The 24,192-nt window shown below is 46.5% G+C and overlaps 1 protein-coding gene across 1 annotated transcript; it reads left to right on the forward strand.

The window, feature by feature from the left end:
- The first annotated feature begins 707 nt into the window (after window positions 1-707).
- LOC121047095 (neprilysin-2-like) lies at window positions 708-23,759 on the forward strand. The gene is made up of 2 exons (XM_040502079.1): window positions 708-733; window positions 21,317-23,759. Exons 1-2 carry the CDS (start codon window positions 708-710, stop codon window positions 23,757-23,759), a joined length of 2,469 nt encoding a protein of 822 aa, XP_040358013.1.
- Window positions 23,760-24,192: the final 433 nt, after the last annotated feature.

Genomic DNA, 24,192 nt, shown 5'->3' on the forward strand with positions numbered 1-24,192 from the left:
CGGCGCATACTAGAAAAGAGTAGTGGGATAAGGCGCCGACACGGAGAAATCCCGGATGTACGCGGTGGCGCCGCAGTCGTATGGACAGGAGGATCCGACCGGCTCCGAGCGTTCCGAAGGCCTTCCGCGAGAGGCTTTGTTTTGCGGTTTGGCCGTTTCGCGGTATGGCAGCGCGAAGTGGGCTCCCATTCTGAACTGATCTTTACCCCGTGTTTGCTATCGTTTATGGCCAATGAAGTGTCATGCCGAATTAGTGTTTTATCGCGCAGCAAACGCAATGAAAGCCGCTTTGGCAGCCCGCTGCATACAGCCTATCCAGAATATGCTTTAGTGGCGCCCTCTGGCGCCGTTGACACGGAGTGCGGCGGCCGTGAGCGCTCGATGAGCTCACTATTCCTCCTCTAATTCACGGCCACTCAAGCCAGGACCTACGACGTCATGAAGGAGGTTATTTTTTGCTTGTTTTTGTAATTCTAAATTGCCTATAACTTTTAAAATAAAGCGAATTTCGCGAAAAGAAAAGTTTCACTAAGTTACTACGTTCAGTGCGCTCAGGTTCGGTGCAAATTAAAAAACAGTAAAAAGTCCTTGCAGGGCCCCTTTAAGCCTTCGATAGTAGAAACGGAACAAGCTCGGAACGAGGACACAGGCGCAGCGCACCGACGTACACCGCGCGACGGTGAGCCGGGGTCTGTAATCGGGTTAAGATGTCGGCTTACAAAACGTCAGGCCGGTAAGTGAACGCCGTGGCAAGCGCAGTTGCACTCGGGGGATAGACAGAAAGAAAAAATACAGGCACGCACTATGTCGCTTATTAATGTAAGTGTTTGCTTTAAATATGTGACATTGATATGGCAAGCTCTTAGCGCTTGTATGTGCGTCTGGTATGCTGCCTCGACTAAACGTTACGGTGTCGTGTGACATAATGGGACGCCGTGACGTCATGTGACAGTGTGAGTCACGTGGCATAATGACTTTACGAAGGAGATACAAAAGCTTCGCATTTAGGGTGCCTTGGGAAATGTAATAGGTTAAGGCGCCTGGATTTGAAGTCCCGTGCACCGTGGTATGCTGCAAAGAGGAGTTGGAATCTCCTCCACATTTCTCGTGAATGAATGTCGGGAATCTTAATACCTTGACGTAACTATGCGCACATTCTTTTATGTCGAAGAGTTAGAATGGCTGCCATAAATTTTCTCCCTCTCTCTTTCTTTGAAAATGAGGCTAGCGCCATATTTTAATTTTTGTTCTTTCGTTTTTATCACAAAATAAACGCAGATAAACGGCAGTATGTAGAGAAGAGCAAAAATGGAGTTATTGAATATTTTGCATCGTGGAAATAGTTCAAAGCGGGACCACGGTGCTTCCGACCGCGATTTCAAGAACCAACCGAAAACTGTCGTTAAAGTTGCATAAAGAGACAAAATGTAGAAGCGTTCGACTTCAGCTGTTTGGCCGTGCGCCGAGATATTTCAGGAGGCTGAATACGATAAAATTTTCTCTCAACTCAAAGTGTACAAAAATATCTTTCAATTAGTTTTTTTTTTTTTTTTTAAACTTTTGGAAGCGGCAACGAGACACGTGTTTTGCCAGATTTACTATGATGAGAACAAGTTAAGAATGTGCCGGGAGCCCCCCTATCAGCACGCGCCTTTGCCATCTATCGTTCTTTTGCCGGGCGTCTGGAGCTCGCACGGGGGTGAAACTTCTGACCCACCGTTAAATTTTATCTTACAAAACCAAACATTATCGTCGCTCTCGTCCTTTCCCTCTTAAACCTTGCGGAGGTCGGGCTGCCCTCCCCCGCGCCGACCCTTCGGGCCCCAAATCCCGGCCGAAGCATAATGCGTCATGCCTCGCGGAAGCGACGATGCCTCGCGTACCGGAACATTCGGCTACACCGCTCCCCTCAAAGGTTGTCCAAACAGGACTCTACAAAACGCACGACTCCGACAAATCGTGAAAATTGAAGCGGACGCGCCCGCTTCAAGCCCGCTTCAATTTTCACGATTTGTCAGAGTCGCGCGTTTTGTAGTGTCCTGTTTGGACACCCCCTAAGCCAACTGACATCACGCGACTGGCTTCCCAGGACAAAGAGGAGTCTCTCTCGGACGGCGGCTCTCGAACGGCGGACAGCATGGGAAGCGTGCAGCGGTGACTGGAGAGGATCGGACGCTGGCGCGGGATTCGACGGGACACGGGCGCTGACGCGGGGAGTGCAGGAGCGATGTCGAGTGGCGGACTCGACGAATGGACCAGACAGCGACCCTGGATGACGACTGCCCCCCGACGCGGTATGGATGACTACCGATGGAACATGGAGCGGCTGCAGCGGCAGCGGACTTTCTCCCGGCCTCGCTGATCACCGGTCCCCCATCCCGAAACCCCTTAGGCAATAAGCGTGCGAATAAACCCTTTTGCAGAGAGCGAAGTATTGCTGTGTCATATTCATCCGGGAACAGGGTCTGAGGGAATCGGAACTACAAGCCCGCAACCTGCCGTAAAAGGAAAACGTCAGCGTTTGAGGAGCACGCGTAGCAGCGAGACTCACATAAAGGTTGCATGGATGGATAGATGGATTGATAGATGAACGCATACATCTGAAACTTCTTAATCCGGCGCGGTTTACTCCACCACACCAGTGTATTTTATAGACGCTTTGCAGCAGCTGTGCATGGAGGCCGCCATAACTGACCTTCAGTTTTTGCTTCCTCTTATTTCGTTTATTTCACTTCATCATCACCATAGCAGGCCAGGCTATTGCCATATTAGATTCAACTGTGTCATTTTCTAAAACATCGGCCTTTGTAGAGAATTGTCAACGACCGTTTCAGTTGCTCGGCATCTCGGTAAGACGAGAGAAGGTCAGCAATGGCGGCTGTAATTTGGCGCGTGTGTAAAGCGTCTATATCAACAGGCACTCGTTTCCGCCTCAAGAACCGTAGTAAAAAAAGTCCGGCTCCTCGCGGAGCATTACTAATTTCCCCCGTTTAACTGGATAATTAGGGTATATGTAGGTGAATTTTAGATTAGGTCTATGTTATGTCGTCATGACGTACACGTTTCAAACGCTAAAAGCATCGCTTCTTCCTCCGACAACCAAATCTTGTAGGAACTACTTCGCGCAGAGTATGAACAATGCGCAAAACTTCCTTCTTTATTAAGGTGAAAACGACTATAGTGTAAAAAAATGACCCAAGAGCACAAAATGCGTTGTGAATGAGCTGGTCACAGACTATGTCCATCTGACGTTATGAGGTAACATGACTGTGACGTCACGCGCCGTCATGATGTCACATGACGTCACGACTTTACGTGACATCACAGAGTATCGTGGCATGACTGTTACTTATGATGTCACGTGACGCTGTCATGATCACGACATGGCAACGTCATGGTGTGTCGTCATGATGATGTCATGATTACTACCTGACGTCATGATTGTGTCGTAACGACAGGACGACATGATGACGTAAACATGATGTCGTCTATGTCATAATGGCGTTATAATGATGTCATTGGGACGTCATGACGACGTCCCAAGGCTTCATGATGACGTCATGACGTCATCAAGACGCCTTCCAGGCGTCGTGTGAAGTCGCAATGTCACAGTGATGTCATGATGACAGTATGACGTAGCAGTCCTTCGTGACGGTCTTTTCATAGAATCTGGCTTATAAAACACAATCGGTGTTAAAAGCTGTAAGGGTTCGCCTTTTAATAGTCATGCTGCTGTTACAATCACTGCGACACAAATGAAGATCATTCAAGCGTTCTTGCGTTATTCTGGCCGCCAAAAAGCTACAAACGCAAGCATGTTACTCTGGGCACTACTTTTATTGCACAAGCGCGGAATCTCGCTTGAGCATGCACGCCGTTTTAGGTCATGTCTTCTTCGCCAATAAAATACGTTCGGCAATCTCGTTTAAAAAGAACTCGTTCATTGAAACGCCTTAAGTGAGTGTCACACTGCTCATACCTCACAAAAACGACCATCTGCAAACAAAAGTCCTCCCAATATCTGTGGTTCGAATGCCGCCTGCCAAGTTTCCTCATTGAATTCTCATGGCCATGCGGCATTCGAAGCACGAACTCTCGCGGTGACTCGCGTTCCAATCTGTATGCAAACTGACTTCTGTATGATGTATACATATAGCTTGCAAGCCTCGCCATTGCTGGGTACTGAAGGTTATTTCTACTTACTGGCTTCTTCGAACTACAACTTTTGCGGCGTGAAACTAACTCGGCGAACCGAACGCTCGCGCGGCGCATAAAATACTTGCATGGCCGCGAATGACGTCACATGCAAGCTCTGTATACGCGGTGTGAACCCCGGTTTTAGTAAGTTCTATGATCTGTGCCCTTCTGCTTTGGCCGGGAAGAAAGGGGGGGGGGGGGGGGGGGGGGGAGAGCGCTACATTATACTCACAGCAGCTGTAACTTATTGAACGAGGCAGGTAACATTTATTCGGGACCGTAATTGAATTTGGGAAAAACGCACGTGCCTCTCTGGAAATATCTGATCGGGATCGAAACTCTGTCTGCCTTAAGCAAAAAAAAAAAAAAGTCATAGAACTAGAAAGAAGCGCCCTTATCGATCTATTGGTCACTGTAAATCGGTCTTTGAAAGAACGTATAGGAAACTCCAGAAAAAGAAAATGAATATGAAGACAACAATCACAGCAAGAAAAAAACCTTTCTCTGCTTTTATTTCTTTTCTGGTAATATTTTTTTTTCTTATTTCTAGGTGGAATTCACACTGTTTTTGGATCCCAAGCCAGTCTGCTTTCCTACCCATGTAGTGCGGTGCGGTGGGTTCGATAAAGGAATCGGGGCGTGTTGCCAGGTCTGCAGCGTAGAACGACGCGTTATTGCGAGAAGTTTAGCCGCACATGCCGTATCACGTTTGAGGGCTCTAGGTACAGACCAGTTTTATTTGAGATAAGATAGCAACTGGATTAGAGTAAATACTCCCGATAGCATAGACGATAACCGCACCACGGAAAGGAAACAACGCTACAACAGGAGAAAGAACCACAACGACGAAGTTGCAGTCCCGTCGACATTCAGAGAAAGCAGGACCAGGTTCAATTAATTTTTCGCCGACATTTTCTCTTCTTCTTTAAGCATCCAAATTATCCAAAATATAAAATATCGGAGGTTCTCGCTGGTATTTTATATTTTTTTAAAGGTGAACTGACGTGATCTACGGATCGTTAAAAAAACACATTGTGTCACAAAAAAAAAACAAAAAAACCGTTCGAAATTGTTTGTCACCGCAAAAATCCACTACGCCTAGCCGCACGCTTAGTCTTTGCCCAAATATACTGGTAGCGGTCCGGACAAGAGCGCAACATTTCAGGGCTTGTCGTTATCTTATTTCAAAAATTACGAGTGATTGTTTTCGAATCTTTCTATGGGAAAATGGGGCTCGTTTCCTGTAGCTGATGCCATTCATCTTCATGTATTCGTGGACTTTGTTGACCGCCTTTTTGCCGCTGAAACTATTCAAGAACCGCTTATAACTTTTGAATCAAATAACTGACAGCTCTGAGACTTCGGCATCTGTGTCCGGACCCTTAGCTCTACATCTGGGCAGAGACAGCGTTCCGGTGATGTGTAGTTACTTTTTTTTTGTCGGTAAAAACACTGTAACCTTTTTGGGCGTATGCCCTGTACATCCTATAGACGCTCCAATAAATTTTGTCGCCCGTCCTGCAGCAGCATAAACCGTTTCACAAAAGAGATAGCAAAAGGAAAGGACCGTGGCAAGTTTTTTCTCACTGCCACCTCTTTGAGTTAGTGGGAAAACGTACGTGTGGCCAGTGCTAGTGTCCCAAAAAAACAGCCAATGTAATTGTAAAATAAAAAAAAAAACATCAAAAAGCGTATTTATTTTATATAGGGCACATTGAATAGTATACATGCAATGACATTCCCTCACACCAAATAATCGGTTGCATGCTGAAAGCTCAAATATTCGTGGTACACTAGAAAGCCCTATATATACCAATTATTCTACACCCCCGTATACGCTTAGAGATAAATGACGTGGAATAACGGTCCCTGCCCGTTTTAATATTAATGGACATGATTTGCCGCCGTGCGGTCACGCCATGACCAGCGCGTGATGAACGCTAATGACCGCGGGCCCAATTGACCATCTACAGCCTAGACGCCACAGATGGCGTTTTAACGATGGCTTATAACTCACCGGTTTCCAAATTTCTCGTATAACTCAATCGACCTTTTTTTATGTTGTTTACCGCTGCTACCGAAAAATACCGGGGATATACCGCAAGATTTTGAATGGACGAGTGACGCCCGATCTAATTTTACCTCGAAGACCGTAAGAAACCAAGCACTGCGTTTAGAAAAAAAAAAAAAAAAAAAAAGGTTAGGGAATGACGAAGCACCGCCGATTTCTCTGGAAAAAAGTCGTCTGGGTCGAGACATCCAGCCTAATATGTTCACTGTTATTCTAAACTGCCGGGCAAATCACATTTTCGATCGGTGGAGCCAGTCGAGCAGAGCGAAAAAAGAGCATCGTCATGGCACCCTTTATCTTTGTGGGTTTACTATTTCCGGTTAAACCGATCACACAAAGACAATAACAGACACACACACCCGATGGCGGCGCATTCAATGTGCGTAATTGGTTCAGTCGTTAAAAGCAAACACAAAAAAGCAATGGGCGCCATGACGATGCACTTTTGGCGCCGCCTGATTGTCTCTGTCGAGTCGAAGTGTCGGCTGTGTTTGGACTTAAAAAGTGAAACGGTGTCTAAGAAGCCTGCCGGCGTCTCGGGAGTCGCTGTTCTTTACGCGAACGAATTACTAAGCTTCCACACAGCAGACGCATGGTGTCTGTTCGTAAAGAAACTTGGACCAGCTGCGTGACTTGACGAAGGAAGACCCATATTTATATTGAAACGTGGAGACGATGGGAGAAGCGTCTCCTCTGCCTGGTATGGGCCTCCTGCGCTGAAGCTTTGAACAAACTGTGGCGCCCTCGTTTTGGGTAGTACAAGTTCACCTGGTTTGGACTCCCACTACTGTGGCGCCTTTGCCGTGATTTTTTTCCTTCTGTGTAGTGCAGAAGAACGGAAAAATACCTTTGGACGTCCGAAATCGGCTACATTCGACGCCGCAAGACAATCGAAAGTTCCTGATTCATGCCACCACCGCTAGGGTACGCGTCTCGTATCTCTAAGGGGTGACGTTAGAACATCTGGTTTCGCGACGTTTTCGTTTTTTCTTCCCCTTTATGTTTCTTTGGGACGCGTGATGCGGCGTTTCTTGGCTCACGCTCTTATCATCCTAGCTTTGGCCTGTGCTTCGACGGCGTTAACATTTTTCGTTTTTTTTTTTCTTCTATTTTTCTCGTTATCGTGTTCCGCGCCAGAGCAGGCACTCGTCTATGTGTGGCAGTTTGAGTCGCTCAAGTTTGTTCTACCCAAAACAAGTCCTAACAAGTAATTTTTCGTAGCGCCTTCTGGGCAACGGAGGACGCCTATAGGTTTAGTTATGTAAAAGAATGGCAGAAATAATACGAAGGAGTTAGTTTCCGAATTTGAACGTAAACGTTCAAATTCAGAACGTTTACTTGTCATCAAGAGGGGGTTGGGGGTCGTTCCTAGATTAGTGAAGATAAAAAAAAAATTGACCTCGAAGCTCGACGCTATTGGCTGGTGAAAGAGTCACGGAATGAACGCTAATTGGCTGATACCCTGGTGAACTTGGGAGGTTCTGGAAAACCGTCAGGCTTTTTAAGACCCGATTATAGCGCGCCGGTATCTTCGTTCCAGGGTGTGCTATCAAGTTTATACGCCACGTGTTAAATGTCCTGATGAAGAGCGCTATGAGTGTGGGCGGCCGGCTCGGTAGCCTTCTGAGCAATACCTGAACGCTTAACGTGTCACACAATGGACCTTTTTCTACATACCGACGGAACCATGCAGGCGGTGGCTGCACGAACAAAAACTCGAGGATGTGACCTACTGCGCTACCAACCGATAATGGGAGCTATGCTACCAGTTTCTCCGCTCTCTGAGCTGCGGTGCGTGCCCACTGCCCAACGCGACTTTAAAAAAGGGCATCCGTGACGTCCACCCAAACGTCGTGTTTCTCTTTCCGTCCACTTTCTTTTTTTGTGTAACACAATTATATATATATGCTGCAATTACGTGTTCTACTCGCTGATCCAGAGCCTCCTTCCGAATTTCCTCGATTTTTCGTGCCGACTTCCGCCGCTTGGCATCGGGCGCTCGCGCGTGCGCAAAACGATTCTTAGAAAAGGTCCATTGCCCGGCAGTTTTCCAGGGGCGGTGGTCTAGCGCACACTAACTCGGAGCACGTGGAGCGAAAGCTCGAGCTGCAGAACCCAGGGATCCTGGGTTCAATCCCCGCCCCTGCCCGTCTCGATCAGGATGAGCATCGTCCCGGCGTGCGGTTGTGTATCACTACTGCGTGGTGCACGTTAAAGACCCCAGGCTAGCGGTTGTACCGCACTGGCTAAATTTCTAATCTACAACTGAGACACCAGACGCCCACTGAGGCAGACTAACGTCCGGCTGTATAAACATACACACAACAATTTTTGCAGTTTGCTACACAAAGTTTTAGCGTGTTCTTTTTTTTTTTTTTTACATTCCCTACTTTTAATTGCTTTCCTCGTGTCTTACAATAAATAAATAACGCAAAAAACGCCATTTTTTTTTTTTTTTTTTTTTTTGCTTGTAGGAACTCCCCGAGTTTTTGAGAAAACGGCAATAGGAACGGCGGTCCATTTCTTCTTAATTAACTGCCGTTTTATCCAAGTTTCGTAAGCATTTAGGATTTTCATTAGCGACTATTTTAACCTCCCACTTCAAGCGATGGGGAAGTATACGTTCGAAAGACAGTTCAATAATTAGAGCTGGAACAAATGTGATTGTGGCGACTCGACACTTATGGTTCGATGTGGTATTTTCACTGGCTCGCTTTATACTCATGTACGGATTATTCAGCAAAATATTTAAGTAATTACGCCATTGTGACGTTCAGGTAACGTCGCCCATCAATCTTAAAAATGTTACAAGAACGCGTTTTTTTCCCGAATTACCGGTAGTTGTGACGAGAACTCGTTCCAAGACTAAGTGAGAAACGAGGAAAGAGCTTTCGTTTTTGTTTTGGAGGAACGTGTACAACGCCGCACTGTTTCTTTACATCTTTTCCAGCCTTCTAAAAAATGCAGTCCATATATATTTTTTTTTTTATTTTCGTAAAACGCTTACTAATTACTGCGCTCTACGGAGAGAACTCGGTGCACGGCGGCGACGCGGAAACTATGTTCAGACATAAAAGAAGACAATCAATCTGCGCTCTGGTACGCAGCGCAATGTAAACAAGATAAACCCTGTCTTTAAAGCAGATTTCTACACTGTACGCCATTACGAGCAATCAAATTACTCGTAATCGATTGCTTTTATGGGTAATTTTGTAATCATTGGATAACTTTAATTAGGAAGTAATCATAAGAGTAATCTCACTACTTGTGGAAGTATGTAATAAAATTAGTTGGAACCGTTATTCTTCTCCCTTCCCTTCCTAACGACGCCCTTTGTTTTTACAAGTGTCTCGCCAAGACCAAATCATCGAAACAAGTTTATTTATTTCATTTATTTATTTTTAGATATTGTCGGCCGATAGGCCATCACAGGGAGATACAGTAGATATAGAATACATAATAGTTGCATCTCCGTTAACATAAATGTTAGTACCTACTTGAAGTCTGATGCGTCGCAGATTGAAGACTGAAGATACACATTCAAAGGGAAGAAGAATAAGATCTTTTTGAAGGCATCCTCGGTGTTTCACAAATCAAGAATGTAAAAAAAAAATAATTTCAGAAATAAATTAAAAACACAACCACACAAAACATTACAACTATAAAGGAATGCAATCCTGTACATTTACATGGGTCAGAGCAAAGAACACGGAAGCTTTGTGTGTTTAGATCTAAATAAAAAAAGTCGAAGCGCATATTCATATGCGCACAGTTAATAAAGCTAGCAATTTGTCTTTCCGGACATTTATCGTTCTAATAAAAAAAAAGTATTCAAACGCATAAACTCGAAAGCATTTTGATTGTAATGCTTTAGAATGATTTCAACGAGCCTACCTGTTGGGAACAGGTTAAAGGCACAGGTTAGAAGAAAACTTTAAAAAAATGATATTGTATTTTTTTTTTTTTTGCAATTTGAGAAGTTTATTTTTTTCTGCACATTTTACATTGTCACGCTTCTTTTAGAAAGTCCTATTTGTGACTAAAAAACAGTCTTCCCAAAAGCAAGTCGCGGGTGACCACGCCCCCTTTTCGGATCCGCTCCTTGTTTATCGTTAATTTTTCCTACAAACAATTTCAACGCAAGATCTAAAACCTTGTTTGAAATAAGTTACATCTAAGAAATTGTCTAACAACTATTCCACAGCTTTTTTTTTTTTTTAGCCAGGACAATTCTGATGCTTTTGTGTGATTTTAAGCGTTTGTGTACGAGCGCTGCTCGTTTCTAGGAGTTGTTATTATACTTTCTGCCCGTGTGCGTTCGATGTTGATAAGTTGGGGTCCCCAGGGCAAAGAAACTGTTCAACAAGCGTCAATTCCGTGGAAACCGGTACACTCCTCTCGCAAAAGCAAATGGATTCCGGCGACGCATTGAGACTCCAAAAGCAGAACCTGCCAGCTCTTCATCGTCAAAGCTTTCCAGTTTTTCTGTGTCCTTCCAAGAAGAGAATGTGCCACAGCGTGACAGTGAGTATGTCCTAATTGACATGAATGTTTTCTGTGGCGTAACTGCACAGAGCTGTGTGTGCAGACTGTGCGGTGGAATCCTTCAGCTCGTCGAAATATTGTCGCAGCGAATAGGTCTTGCCAGTACTTACAGTTTGAACTGTGAAGCACGCAGCGCCTTACAACGGTTTCAGACCTCAAAGAAAACGAGTTCTGGCTTCTATGATGCCAACCTTAGGCTGCTTCACGCCTTGATGTGTATTGGTAAAGGAGCGGCTGCAAGAAGTGTACTTTGCGCCACGCTAAACCTTCCTAAACTGCCAACAATATTTGCGAAGTACAAGAAAGAGCTCCTAAGTCACACTGAGGCTGCTGCCATGGAGTCGATGAAGCGGACTGCTGAAGAGGCTGTGCGGCTGAATGAGGGAGAAAAGGACATCGCAGTTGCCCTTGATAGAGGCTGGCAAAAGCGTGGCCACACTTCTAACAATGGTATAGTTTCTGTGACTAGTGTAGACTACGGTAAAGTATTGGATGTGGAAACGATGTCAAAGCGCTGTGCAAAATATGGCAGCAAGAATGTATCCAGTGACCCTCGGCACAAAAAGGTGTGCCAAGACACCTACCAAGGCACATACCAAGGCACCAGTGGTAGAATGGAAGTCACAGGAGCACTGCACATTTTCTGCAGGAGTGAGGAGCTCCATGATACGTCAAGTATCTTGGCTTAGGGACGGTGACAGTAAGGCCTTTTTGGCTGTAAAAGCAAAAAAGCCGTACGGTGATTCTGTCGAAATCTCGAAGCTGGAGTGCACAGGGCATGTCCAGAAAAGAATGGGCACGAGATTACGAAGGCTAAAAAAAGAAAAGAAAGTAGGAAAGCTGTCCGATGAAAAGGGCCTTTCTGGCCGAGGACGACTGAGTGATGTAGTGATAGACAAACTGCAGACATACTTTGAGTTGGCCATCAGAAGGAATGTAGGAAACCTAAAAGACATGCGAAAGGCTCTCTGGGTAACCTACTCCCATTTACCGTCCACAAACAACGACCCATGCCATGGACTTTGCCCATAAGGGCCCCGATACCTGGTATGCCTTCAACAGAAGTCTGTCAGAGGGCAGCAGCCGTTCGTCCACAATGAGAATTTGCCTGCACATGTTCTGGAGCCAATCAAACCCGTGTATGGGCAACTTTCGCAGGCTGAGCTCTTGAAGAAATGCCTATACGAGCGAACCCAAAACGCGAATGAGTCCTTTAACCATGTTTGGGAACGCGCGCCAAAAAAAGTCGTGATTGGGCTACAGACTCTAAGGATGGCAAAATTTGATGCTGTTATTTCATTCAATGATAGTAGCACCGCACGAGCCACCGTTTTGAAGTCCTGTGTCCTGAATCCTGGGCGCAACACCAACAAGTGGATGAGAGAAGTTGACCGCACTGGAATCTACATTGCGGACCGAGCAGCACGACAGCTCACAAAAGAGGCCCGGCAAGCAAGGAGACAGGCCGAAAAGTGGAAGAATGGCTGTGACAGTGACTACCAAGCTGGCGGCTATTGAATAGAAACCTATGATGATGTTGGTGCCAATAAAAAAATTGTTATTCACCTGTCTTTTTACTCTAAACTCGATTATCTCAAAACAATGTCTTTTTTTTTTTTTTTTTTTTTTTTTACATAGGTACTATTATTTTTTTAACCTTAGATGATAGAGGGTTGATTTTTTTTCCTGGCACCTATATTGGAGCTGACAAGTACTGAACAAGAATTAATAACTCGAACCTAAGAGTTCTTATGTTGCAATTCAGTGCAATAGGAAAAGATTTGATCTAAAACAATGTTAAACTGGTTTTATTAAGTCTAGTTCAATGGAAAGAGCAGACAATTTGGAACAAAATGACATATATCATGTTGCGGGGAATCCCCTATTAGTCACCAAGAAAATTGTTCCTAAACATGACCCTGTGCTTAATTTTATAGGTAAACATCAGGATCTATTTTTAGCTAAGCGTGAAAAATCCCCAACAAAAACATTTAGGCGCGCTTCTTTTCTTCTAACCCCCAATGTCTCAAGCCCGCACTCGTTTAACACTTTTTGTAAATGAGAAAGTCGATGTCTAGTCAGTTTTTAAAAGGCGTGCAGCCTGTTTTTGCACTCTCGCAAATTTGTTAATATCGGTCTTAGTAACGGGGTCTTAGACAACGGGGGCACACTCGAGCAATGGCCGTTTCAGAGTTTTGTACACTGTGAGTCTTACTTCAGTATTGATATCCTTACGTTTCCGTCTCAACACGCATAATTTGCGGTACGCTGTTGCACAGATATTTAGAATGTGAGATTGCCATTTCACATTTTGACTAATTGTTACTCCTATATACTAAGAGGTTTCTACTTTGGTCAGTTCTATACGCCAAATTTGATACTGAAAAGTTGATACGTTCTTTTTATTAGTTATGTGGGTGCACGATGACTTGCTGCAGTTAATTTCGTGATTCTAATTCAATAACGAGCAGTACGAAAGGCACATTTTCAAACTCGTAGAAATAAAATCTGTCACGTTAGGAATCTAAAGTAATCGGAAAACGTATACGCTTATTTCTTCAAATAACGGTCGATTTACTTTTCTGTCTGGTTATCGAGTAATCTAAATTAGTACTTTTTAAAGCGCGAAACATGTGTACGACGAAACCGTCCGATCCGACGTCCGATCAGGCAATACAATGGTCGGAGGCGAGGGTTTTCAACGCTCTCCGGTGCTACGAACACCCTCGCCCCCGAAGGCCATTCCTTCAGTCCGCACGTCGGATCGGACGGTTTCGTTGTACATGTGTTTCGCCCTTAACTCAGGGTAACTGTAATTGTAATCAATTACTTTTTTGTGTAGCGTGTACTAAGCCGCTTTCAGAGCCACAGCGCGATTATTGTTTCGGCTTAGCAGTGTCGTGCGCAGTATAGCAGTTTTCGTTTGCGCTTGTCTCGCCTCCAGCGCGAGGATCGTACCTTCAGTTACGCTTCGACGTCTCGCGAGCCTCCAGCGTGCACGCGCAGCCAAAGCACGGTGGAAGTCCACGCGCGCGTGCTGGACACCGCGGGCGTTCGAAAAAGAAACGCTGGATGATGCCTATTTTGTTGCCCTCTATCTTCTCGTCTGGGATTTGGCACACTCTCGACAAGCGCGTCTCCTTTCACTACAATGCCGCTCATTATTTTCCGAGTGTTCGGGTCTGTATCACCGAAGAAGGGTCCTTCGGTTCCAAAAGGCCGTCATATCTCGGCGCACTTCATATATCCCCCGCCGACGGAGGTCCCGAAAGGGTCCAGACGGGAACATTAGCGATAAGGGCATTCGTGAACCGCCATGCTCCGTTCGTCCCACGAGCTGACAGTGCAGATGGTAGTTTGCGCTCGCCCGACCAATCATCTATCTCCCTTTCATCGCCCGACCCGCGGCTCTCTTCGCGTAGGTATGGCCAGGAACGGGATCACGTGGGCAGGGATAGATGCACGGGGTGAGGTCGTTAGGATCGGCACGTTTCGCCCTCCTCGTGAAATTCCAATTCTAATCGTGCATACCTGAAACTGAGCACGGGAACGCCGTTTAGCAAAAACGTTATATATATATATATATATATATTTTTTTAGAGCTCAACTCGGAGGTGGTAAAATATTAAAAAATAGTGCAAAAACGGCGACCGTGCATGTTTCGTGTCCTATAACGTATGTTTGTGGTCCGCACACTGGTTCGTGAGCTTGCTCACAGGTTGTCGTCGTTCATATTAAGGGTTAAAGCATTCATGGACGCGATTGTTCCGCATGTCGACAACCTCTGCTATGTGTTTTCGGCGTTTTTGCCTTCAGAAAGTCACCCGAGACAGAGCTCGCAATCCAATGGGCAGACGACAAACAGGCTAGTATAGGACATAAAAGTACACGCCCGCCGTGTTTTATTTTTTATTTTATTATTTCAGAGTTGAGTTCTGCAAAAAGTTAGACATAAAACTGTTCGCGACTCGACGTTCACGCGCCCAGTTTCAGGTATGTACGTTTGGAATTCGAATTTCGCGAGGCAGGCCCAAAGTGCTGGTCTTTACGGCATCCCCCTGTACATGGCTGGTCCTACGAGCACGTCGCTTCCACCGCACTGTCGGCTTAGCGGTGAACGGAGCACAGCCACGTTCGCAGAAATAGAGAAAGGGCCCAAGGAGGCAACCTTGAGCGGACACATCGCAGGCCTCCCTCGGACGCGGTTTATGGCAGGGAAAGGAAACGGCGCTCTTATTAATAGTGCAGTGTATCGCCGCGGTCGCGCTGCCCGGTGTGCGGGGCCTTGTCGGCTGGAGGCGAGGCCGGTCGCACTGCCATTGTCTACTTGACTTGGCCAGGGAGAGGGCGGCCGTTTTCTAGTGATCGATCGGATGATAGAATTGATCGGGGACGATAGTGTGAGTCGAGGCAGTGGAGCGCCCGAAGCGAGCAGTGACGGCCAGTTCTTCGGTTATTGAGGGCCTTATAAGGCCTCGTTTCACTAATTAAAGTTAACCCTGAAACGACCTAATTCATTCGTTTTTTTTTTTTTAGGTTTGCGTATTTGTTTTGTTTATGTGTAACTAATCTTTTTTTTTTTTATGGCGAAGTTTTAGTTTTTTAGTCCTTGTTGCAATTCAAGAAGGTAGGGCGAGGGTAAGACGGGCAGGAAAGGGGCAGGAAGGGGGAAACCTCCTTCTCCCTTTAGCGTTTCGTCTGCTTCCCCCTCCCCGGCCCGTCTTACCCTCGGCCTACCTTCTTAAGTTGCAACGGGCTAGAGTCGTTCATTAATAATTGCGGACATCTTGACACGTGCCGTCGGTATACAGATGGAAATTAAGGAAGAGGAGGATATGAGAGCGAGCGGGGACATCGGACCATCGAGCTCTGGTTGGAATGGTTAGTAAGTAGACACAAAGCCAGCTGCCTTTGTCTCTGCTGAATCTCCGGACGCGTTTGGACGCCGAACGCCGGCAGCTTGAGCTTGCCGTTTGCTTTCGATTGCGCTCGAACTCCGATCATGCAGAGACAAAGGAAGCTAGCTTGCTTTGCTCGCCTTCCGAAGCGACTAACATATGGACTGCGGACATCCCACGCTCGGCTGTGGATTTGTAAACATTAGAATGGTGGCGAATCACTCACTGTTCCCACCTAGGTGACGCCGATGCTACAAGCGCGAGCATGTGGCCCTGAACAGCTGCTTGCACTGCACGAGCGCGTCTGCTTGTCAGGAACACCGAAAGACCGGAGCTCGCTCTTGTAGCTTCTGCTACGGTCACATTCAAAGTGAGGTGGACTATACTATATATATCGGCCTCCTGCGTTGCCCAGGAGGCACTGGGAAAGGGGACTTGTTAGGACTTGTTTTGGGCAGTACAGACTTGAGCGTCTCAAACCAGAACCCCTGCGAGTCCTCCGCTAGCGTGCACCGGTTTTTGAATGATCAACTGATATCGAGCTGTAAATCCCCTTTTTTAGAAACGGCCGATTCGAGACGGCTGTTGTTGTGGTTGTGACAGACACTTTGAGCGAGTTAACATAGCCCAAGAGAACTCTCAATTCTTTGAGGGTTGATAGTCGTGGCTGAGTAGTACTTTGACTGCTACAGCTTGCCTCTGGCACCAACTTTACTCCTATGCTGACAATCAGAGGGAGGTCCGTTTTGAATGTGACAGAAACAGCGCATTGCTTCTCCACAAGCTTGTAGAAAATCATATGGTCCTCGGGTGTCCTTTGAGGCTATAATTTTTTCACTGGCGACTGTTCCTGAAATACTGGAACTGATATTGGAGACGTTGGTGCGCTCGTCTGTTCGTTTGCTGTCATCGTCGTCTGCTTCGGGTTCGTATGTAATTGCCGCATCAGGGGTTGGCAATACACTGCAACCTCAGCAACGCCTCGATCGGTGGGGGCTTTCCTTTGCTGTTCTTCGTGGCTGATTCAAAAAAAAAAAAAAAGCGAAATATGATTTTAAAGATATGATTTAAAAAATATGATTTAAAAAAAATAGACATTCGGAAAGATACGTGGCACAGCACCTTTTTTAATTACTATTCGACTATGGCCATCAGAACCGTCTGCCCGTCGATGACGTGTGAATAATGACGATAAATATCATCAAGCTAAAATGTGAAGCGCACATAATTTTTATTTTTTTACTTTTTTATGTAAACGTGATTTTTTTTTTTTTTTTGAGGGATCGAGTTTTTTTTTTTTATATATTTTTAGGTGCACAGCATCCTTCAGAGCAATAAAGAAGTGGCGTTTCTTTTTACGTTTCGACAGTTGTCAGGCGCATTCGCGCGACAGCAGGTAGCGGAGCATGTCGGCATGCAAGCTTGTTCATTGATTGGCCAACGGCTCAAAGCTCGAGGGGAAAAGAACACTTGCGAGCCTATGACGAGCACACGATGACACGAGCGAAAACACGAGGAACAACAGCAAGCACGAGACAGCCCCGAGAATCGATCTTAGGGCGACTACAGCGCCACCTCTCGCGCGCTCTACGAAATAGTGTCACGCCAGTAAACGAGTTTCCAAACTGACCCCCTCTAGAAATGTTGGCCTAAACTATAAGGCTAAGTCCGCCCCATTATTATTTTTTTTTTTTGCAATGACACTTCTTTCTGTCCTTTTACGAAATTCCAATTCTTTTTAGCATAAAATTTACGCCACGTTCTTGGTTTTTGTGTTATGCTTTACTGTTGAAAAACTACTATCAAGGCCACGCACTCGATCGAGTGAAGTGAGTTCGTCAAACTCACTTGAAGAAAGGTGTGTTCCTCAAAAAGAAGCCGTGTGACACACTACAGAAATGACACGAAAGGCGAAGTGCACTTTGTTGAAATGCACTAAATCAGGCCGCCTGAGTGGGTTAGAAGTTTTTTATTGTATTTTATGAAAATTAAAAAAAAAATTACATACTTTGTTAAGGGTTAAAAATATTTGACTAGAAGATAAAAAAAAAACTAATCTGCTCGAAGTATTTTTTTTTTTTTCTAGAGCAGGTGTACAAGTATGCTTTTATGAGGTACAAACTCAAATGTGAGAATAATATTGGGCTAGGTCAGGGTGAGATAAGCCTGTCACTTTTTTTACCGTCTCTAAATAGCGCCTAAAGCAAGGACTGTTTCAACCTTCATTAAAACCAGAACTCCCGTCTCTTAACCCGTCCCTTTGCTCTTCGATCGTCCTGCTCTATTTAGAGTGAAAATCCTTAAAAAGTACTAGGCAAACTTCCCAGACCGTTCTTTGTTTCTTTACTAAATTTTTTTTAGAAGTCTGGTCATTAGACAGAGTTTTACGAAAAACCTTTCATACGCAGACGCCCGCGGCCCGGCTAAAATTAGAGATAATGTCCAGGAGTTTAAAAAAAGCCACCCCAATAATCTTTCTTTTAAAATAATGATTTCAAATTTTTTGACAAAGAGTTAAGCAACGCAGGGAGGATGTGGAGAAATCTGAGCCACTTATTCTCGTTCAGCAGCCAATGAGAGTACGGCTTTAACCGATGAGAATGTCAAAGGACGCGTCATGAACTAAGGAACGTGTATATACTAAATACGCGCCCTGCGATTCGTGCGCTGTTACTGACTTCAGCTTCAAGGATTACGGACACTGCCCCTTCTATAAATAAAGCACTTCATAAACTGAACTAATTAAGCTGCTTCTCGTCGGTCCTTATATGACTTGGTTCTTACTAACTTTAGATGGTCACGGTCACGGTGCCCCTCTTTGCTGATTAAATTTGACAAGATATCGTCACACAACACACAAGAGGGCCACCACTCGTTTCGGGTTTCAGCATGAGTAACATTGACTCGCTCGCTCGCCGTCTTTCGTCACCGATCTTGTCGCTGCATCACGCTAGCTTGACTCGTCTACATTTTTCTGGTTTGTCGTATATTGATTCCCAGTAGATTTTCGTCAGAATCGATTTGCGATGCCTGTGCCGTCTTTTCGCCGTAAGTATTTTTCATTGTTGCTGTTAGAGAAGCGTTTCAGGGGCAACAAAGAAACATCTAGGATATAAACGGTCATTGTTGAGTCAATTCAAACTCGACGTCAACATCGTAATAGGACCGAGGCATGTCCGGTTACCGACCCGAAATCTGTTTTCTCTCGAGCATAAAAGCGGTGGAAGAAAAACAACAACAACAACAATTGAGATACGTATCAAGAATGAGAACGTATTCGTCGTCAGCAGTTTATGTCGCTGCGTCGCGAATTTTTTCAAAGTAAGCGAAAATAAATAAGGGTTCCGTAGCAGTTCTTCCAGAACGCCCCTTCGATGGCAACAAAAACTCTGTCTCCATTTGGATTTTGATCGAACGTCAGCAGAAACCCATGCATATAGTGAAGAAAAAAAGAAAGGAACAAAGCCTTATTTTTTTTTTTTTTGCTTGGCAGGTTGGATTGGGTGATGGCGAGACGAAGCCACATGCCTTCGCAGCGGTGAGGGGCTGGAACACCGTGGAAACTACCCTAGCCTTCACAGCGCAACAAAAAAAAAAAGGAAAAAAGAGTCGTTAGTTGTTTAGACTGCCACGACATGGCGACATCTTTGCACCCTGCGAATGAAAATTTTAGCAAATACTTTACTAGGGGGAATACATTCCACTCCGCTCACTTGCATTTGACAGAACGCCTACTGCGCAGAATCCAGCCCTGACGGAGTAGAGGTCCGCATCAGTCCACGCGCATGTGCACGTGGATGTTCGCGGCGGCCGCAGCGGTGTCGTCTCCGATTCCACCTAAATAGAGCCCCTTCATGTTTCAAAAGTAGCGCAAAGTGCGTCGACGCACGAGGCACGTGGAACGTGCGACCCTTGGGAAGATCATGGCGGCACAGCGCAGCAACGTATTTGGCGCAGCACTGAGCTAGCTTTTAGACAAAATGCTGTATGAGGGGAAGGAGGGAGAGGAGGTCTCAGCAACCTGGAAAATTCCCGGGGGGGGGGGGGGGGGGGGGAAGGGAAGGCAGGGCCCCATGCCCCCCCCCTGGCTACGTGCCTGAGTGGTATTCTCTTGACAGCCTTTGACGGTCAGAAGCGGTTCTCATTCAGTTACGCCGCCCAAAATAAATTTCCACCTGATTTCCCTATGCTACCTCTCTTGGTATAATAAGTGTTGTGTCAAGTTACGGTCATGTTCAAGTACCTGTATGCCGGAAATCGGCAACTCGCACAACCAGGTTATTATTCAACAGCTGACCGCAAAAGCCTTTGACGGCCAAACCGTGTGTTGGCCGACAACTTTGTTTTCTCGACTCTTTAACCACCTTTCATAAAGTTGTTCCAATTGGAAGTACAGTCCGCTGGCCCTTCCTACCTGTAAGGACCCAACACTTTCCTTTTGTGAACATCTCACTGGCCTCCAAATATCATCTTCCCAGTAGTCCTCTGTTTACAGCGACGAGCCAAACAAATTTTTCACTGAGAGCAGTTATAATGGCGGCAATCTTGCTTTTCGGAAATTTTCTCCAACCCCCTTTTTGACCGCAACTAGAGAAAAGACCCCTATTACGAGTCAAACTCAATATATGAAGCGGAGAACAGGTCTTCCCAGCCCTCATGCAACGTCACCCTCAACGCATCGGATCAAAAAGCAAAAGTTCTGTCCGTGCGCGCTTCCGCCGCCACAGCTTCGCATGCGAGAAGGCTCCGCAGGCTGCTGAACGCGCCTCACGGTCGAACGTCGGCTCCTCCGCTAGCGGCGCTACGCGCGTTTTTCAAAGCGCCCCCTATAGTTCCCGCACGGAGCGTATAGTTCGCTAGAGTCGCTACTATATCACCAATAAAGGTGCACTAGAGACGTTTCTGAGATCGTCTGTTCTTGGCGATAACTTATCTTAACGGCTTCAAGCATCCTAGAAATCCAAAAATATGCTTGTGCGACGTCTTTATCCTTACTAAAACTGTGCTAAAAATTCGTGCCACGGCCCTCTCTGAGCGAAAAAACCTGAAGCACAGAATCCAGCGGAAGCGCCGCCGGCGCCTCCGCTGCCGGCGCCTCAGCTTGCGATTGGCTGAAGCGCGCCCGTCGTCCCGCCGCCGAAGCCTCCGCTGAATTCTGTGTCCCAGATTTTTCCGCTCAGAAAGGGGCGTGGCACAAACTTCTTCAATTTCTGGGATGCTAAGATCCCGTAGAATGAGTTATAACCAAGAACAGACGATCTCAGAGACGTCTTTAATGCAGCTTTATGCTGAGACTGCAGCCAAAGCTTCAAGCTGCGCTAGCGCGAGTGCTTGGTCTGCAGGAGAACGTTTTAAAGCATCGCCTTCGTGATCTCGTGCCTGTGGTATTTCCACACTCTATGGTATTTTTAGCTCGAGTTCTCGGTCTGCAGGAGAACGTTTCAAAGCAGCGACCTCGTGATCTCGTCCCTGTGGTATAAACTGCAGTCTAAGAACGAACGGAGTGTAGTAAAGTATTTGCTACTGCACTCTGCACCGACCCCCCCCCCCCCCCCCGGGCCTTCTCTTTCTCTCTCTCTCTCTATGAAGATTGTCCCGAACGCAGGAATCAATGGCCAAAGAAGAAGAAGAAGAAGGAGGCGCACTTACTGTCATGGCCTCCGGGTCCTTTCCATCAATTCGGCGTCCCCATCGACGCGGCGAAGGCGGCGCCAGGCGGGCCAGGTGACCCGGAGCTGGCGGCGTCCATGGACCGAGGCTGCCGTTACGTCCGCCCCATCATTCAGGGCGTCTTGGGAGTCGCTGTAATCGCACTCGCCATGATCAACGGCGGTCTCATCAACTCATACCTACACCGGGACGCGCATCACATGGAACCGAGGCCCAGCTCGAGTGACAGTGCTGAGCCGTACCCTCAGGAAATTAGTGAGAGGCTGAACGCAGCCGGCAACCCTCCTTACCTGAGAGTGTCTCCGACACGAGTCTGGGAGTACGAGAGCGACCAAGCCGAAAATTCAACCACCGGGCCTGCCGCGAAAGCAAACTTGCTTGGAAACCACCAACGATCCTCTCACCAGGGCTCCGATAAGGGCTGCAAGGAGCCGGAGTGCCTCTGGTACGTGCACCACATGGAGACAAAAATTGACACAAACGTGGAGCCATGTGACGATTTCTACAATCACGTATGCAGCGCCAAGTGGTTCTCCCGCCATCTTAATCCAACGTTTGAGATGGAGAGCCTGGAAAAACTCATGAGCTCTCTGAACTTGAACTTGCGCATGGGTAGGCAAAGTGTGTTACGCTGGATTCGCAACTCTGCTTTTCTTTACGACGCTTGCCGGTCCTCGAACGGTTCAAAGGCTGTGAGGGACAAACTGCTGGTGAGACTTCGGAAGCCGTCGACGACCAAACCGCCGGAAGTCGTCTTCCGGGTTGTGTTGCAAGAAATGATGCCGCAACTTCAGCGCCTTCAGAGCGAGTATCTCGAGGGCGTCAAGATGCATCCGCTCGCGAACGTGTACATGGCACCTTCTAGCGGTGCGAATGGGTACGTCCCCTGCGTCGATTCGCCCCAGCTTCTACTGAAAAGGTTCTTTTTGCGCCACCCTGAACGTACCGAACGCGATTATCAGAGGCTCGTAGAGGACGTACTGACCGACTTGGACGATCCGGCACTGGTCGCAAGTAAGATCGTGCACATCGAGCGGAGGCTGTGCAACATCGTGTCCGGGACATCTCCATGGACAGCGGAGTGGACCTTGACTCCCGCTCGCATGGCTCATCTGGGAAACGCGACGATACGCTGGTTAACCCAGTTGTTTCCAGCTTCTTTTGAGAGCAGGTTGAACGTGCGCATTCTTGACAAAAAATACGTCTCCCAGCTGTTGGACATCCTCAAGCACTTGTGCACACCCGAAGATGTTGCCGATTACTTTTACTTTAGGGCTCTTGTGGAATACTCGCCGTTTCTCAACATATCCACACTCATTCCACTCAGTTACGATAGGCATGTGAGCGAGGTACCACCAAGGGTTCAGGGTTGCTTACACATGGTAGAAAACATGTACAAGCACGGCATGCGTATTTTGAGCACCGAAGCGCTCGGTGGAAACTTGGGCGTCTGGAGAATACCTTTTGAGTACGAGATCGCCACACTTTTTGAAGACCTCAAACTGGCCCTTTTACACGCCGCACGCAAATGGTTTAGTAGCGAGACCGTAAACAGCGCATTACGCAAGCTGCGAACCATGAAGCTTGTCTACCTGGGAGCCAAGGCGTCGTCTCCTTCCTCGTACGCCCAAGACACACCCGAGTTTCTAAACCTGCGTGATTTCAAGCTCCTGGTCAAAGACGCTGTCAGCCGAGAGTTTAATCAAACGAACAACTCCGATTTTGTGAATAGGGCGTCTGTATTTTCGACGTCGGTTGACTACAACCGTGACACCAATTCCATCTACGTGCCACACGCTCTTGTCACCTTGCCCGTACTTATGTCAGAGACTTTGCATCCAATCTTTCTGGCCATCATCGGGGCAAAAATGATGCTTGGTATGATGGCGGCCATCGACGCTCGTGGTTCGGTGTTGTCGTCTGACAACGGTGAGCCCAAGTCATGGTGGAGCAGCTACGACCGGATGACGTTCAAGAACAAATCCGCCTGCTTCAAGCAGCAACTGGAAAGAGCGGTGAGGGACATTTCTTCGGAAGGTAATGGTCGGGACTTCCTGAACCAGTTCATAGCAGAAAACGCTATCGTGGAGCACGTATACAATATTTATAGAAAAAATGTTCTCAGGCGCTATCCGGATGGTCTGGGACAAAAAGACGACATGCTGAAGAACGACAAGGTTTTTTTCTATGCCTACGCGATGGCCCATTGCGAGAGACCAGGAATCGAGAAGGTGCAGCTCAAGTACAGACATGCCCTGCCTGCGAGGTTGCGCGTGAACAGTGCTCTGGCCAACTACGCCAGGTTTCAGAAGGCCTTCCGGTGCAGACCGGGAAAAAAGATGGCGCCTAGGAACCGATGCTCGTACTGGGGGCGTTGAAACTCTACCGACTCCAGGAATTCTTTAGTTCGTCTATAAAGTTAACCATTTGTTTTGCAGTGTTCTCACACGTTTCCAAACGTGAATGGCATTTGTGATTTTTTTTTTCTCGAACTGTGAGTGTATTCATTTATAACGCAGATATTTCAGTCAGTTTAAGCAACTGAATGAGTTACCCATTTGAATTATCCTCAGAATAATGGTGATTTTAGTGGTATTTCTGCCAATATGTCTTAAAATGTCTGAGTTTCAAAACAAAAAAAAAGATAATAACTAAATACTTCCAAATTATACTTATCTTAACATTTTAAGATATCTCACTAATGCATTATGCGTTGACAGAGTTCGCGGACGTTATGCCCTTGTCACGTCATCTGCTATTACATATGTTTAAAATCAAACTTAAAAAAAAAAGAGAAAAAGATCACCTGAA

Source organism: Ixodes scapularis, unplaced genomic scaffold (assembly GCF_016920785.2).
Source record: "Ixodes scapularis isolate PalLabHiFi unplaced genomic scaffold, ASM1692078v2 PGA_scaffold1__304_contigs__length_218370807, whole genome shotgun sequence".
In the NCBI taxonomy this organism is placed as follows: domain Eukaryota; kingdom Metazoa; phylum Arthropoda; class Arachnida; order Ixodida; family Ixodidae; genus Ixodes; species Ixodes scapularis.

Coding starts and splice junctions, on each gene's coding strand:
- LOC121047095 (XM_040502079.1), top strand. CDS start 708: ATGTCGGCTTACAAAACGTCAGGCCG. Junction 734..21,316: donor GCTTACAAAACGTCAGGCCG/GTAAGTGAACGC, acceptor TCCCGAACGCAG/GAATCAATGGCCAAAGAAGA.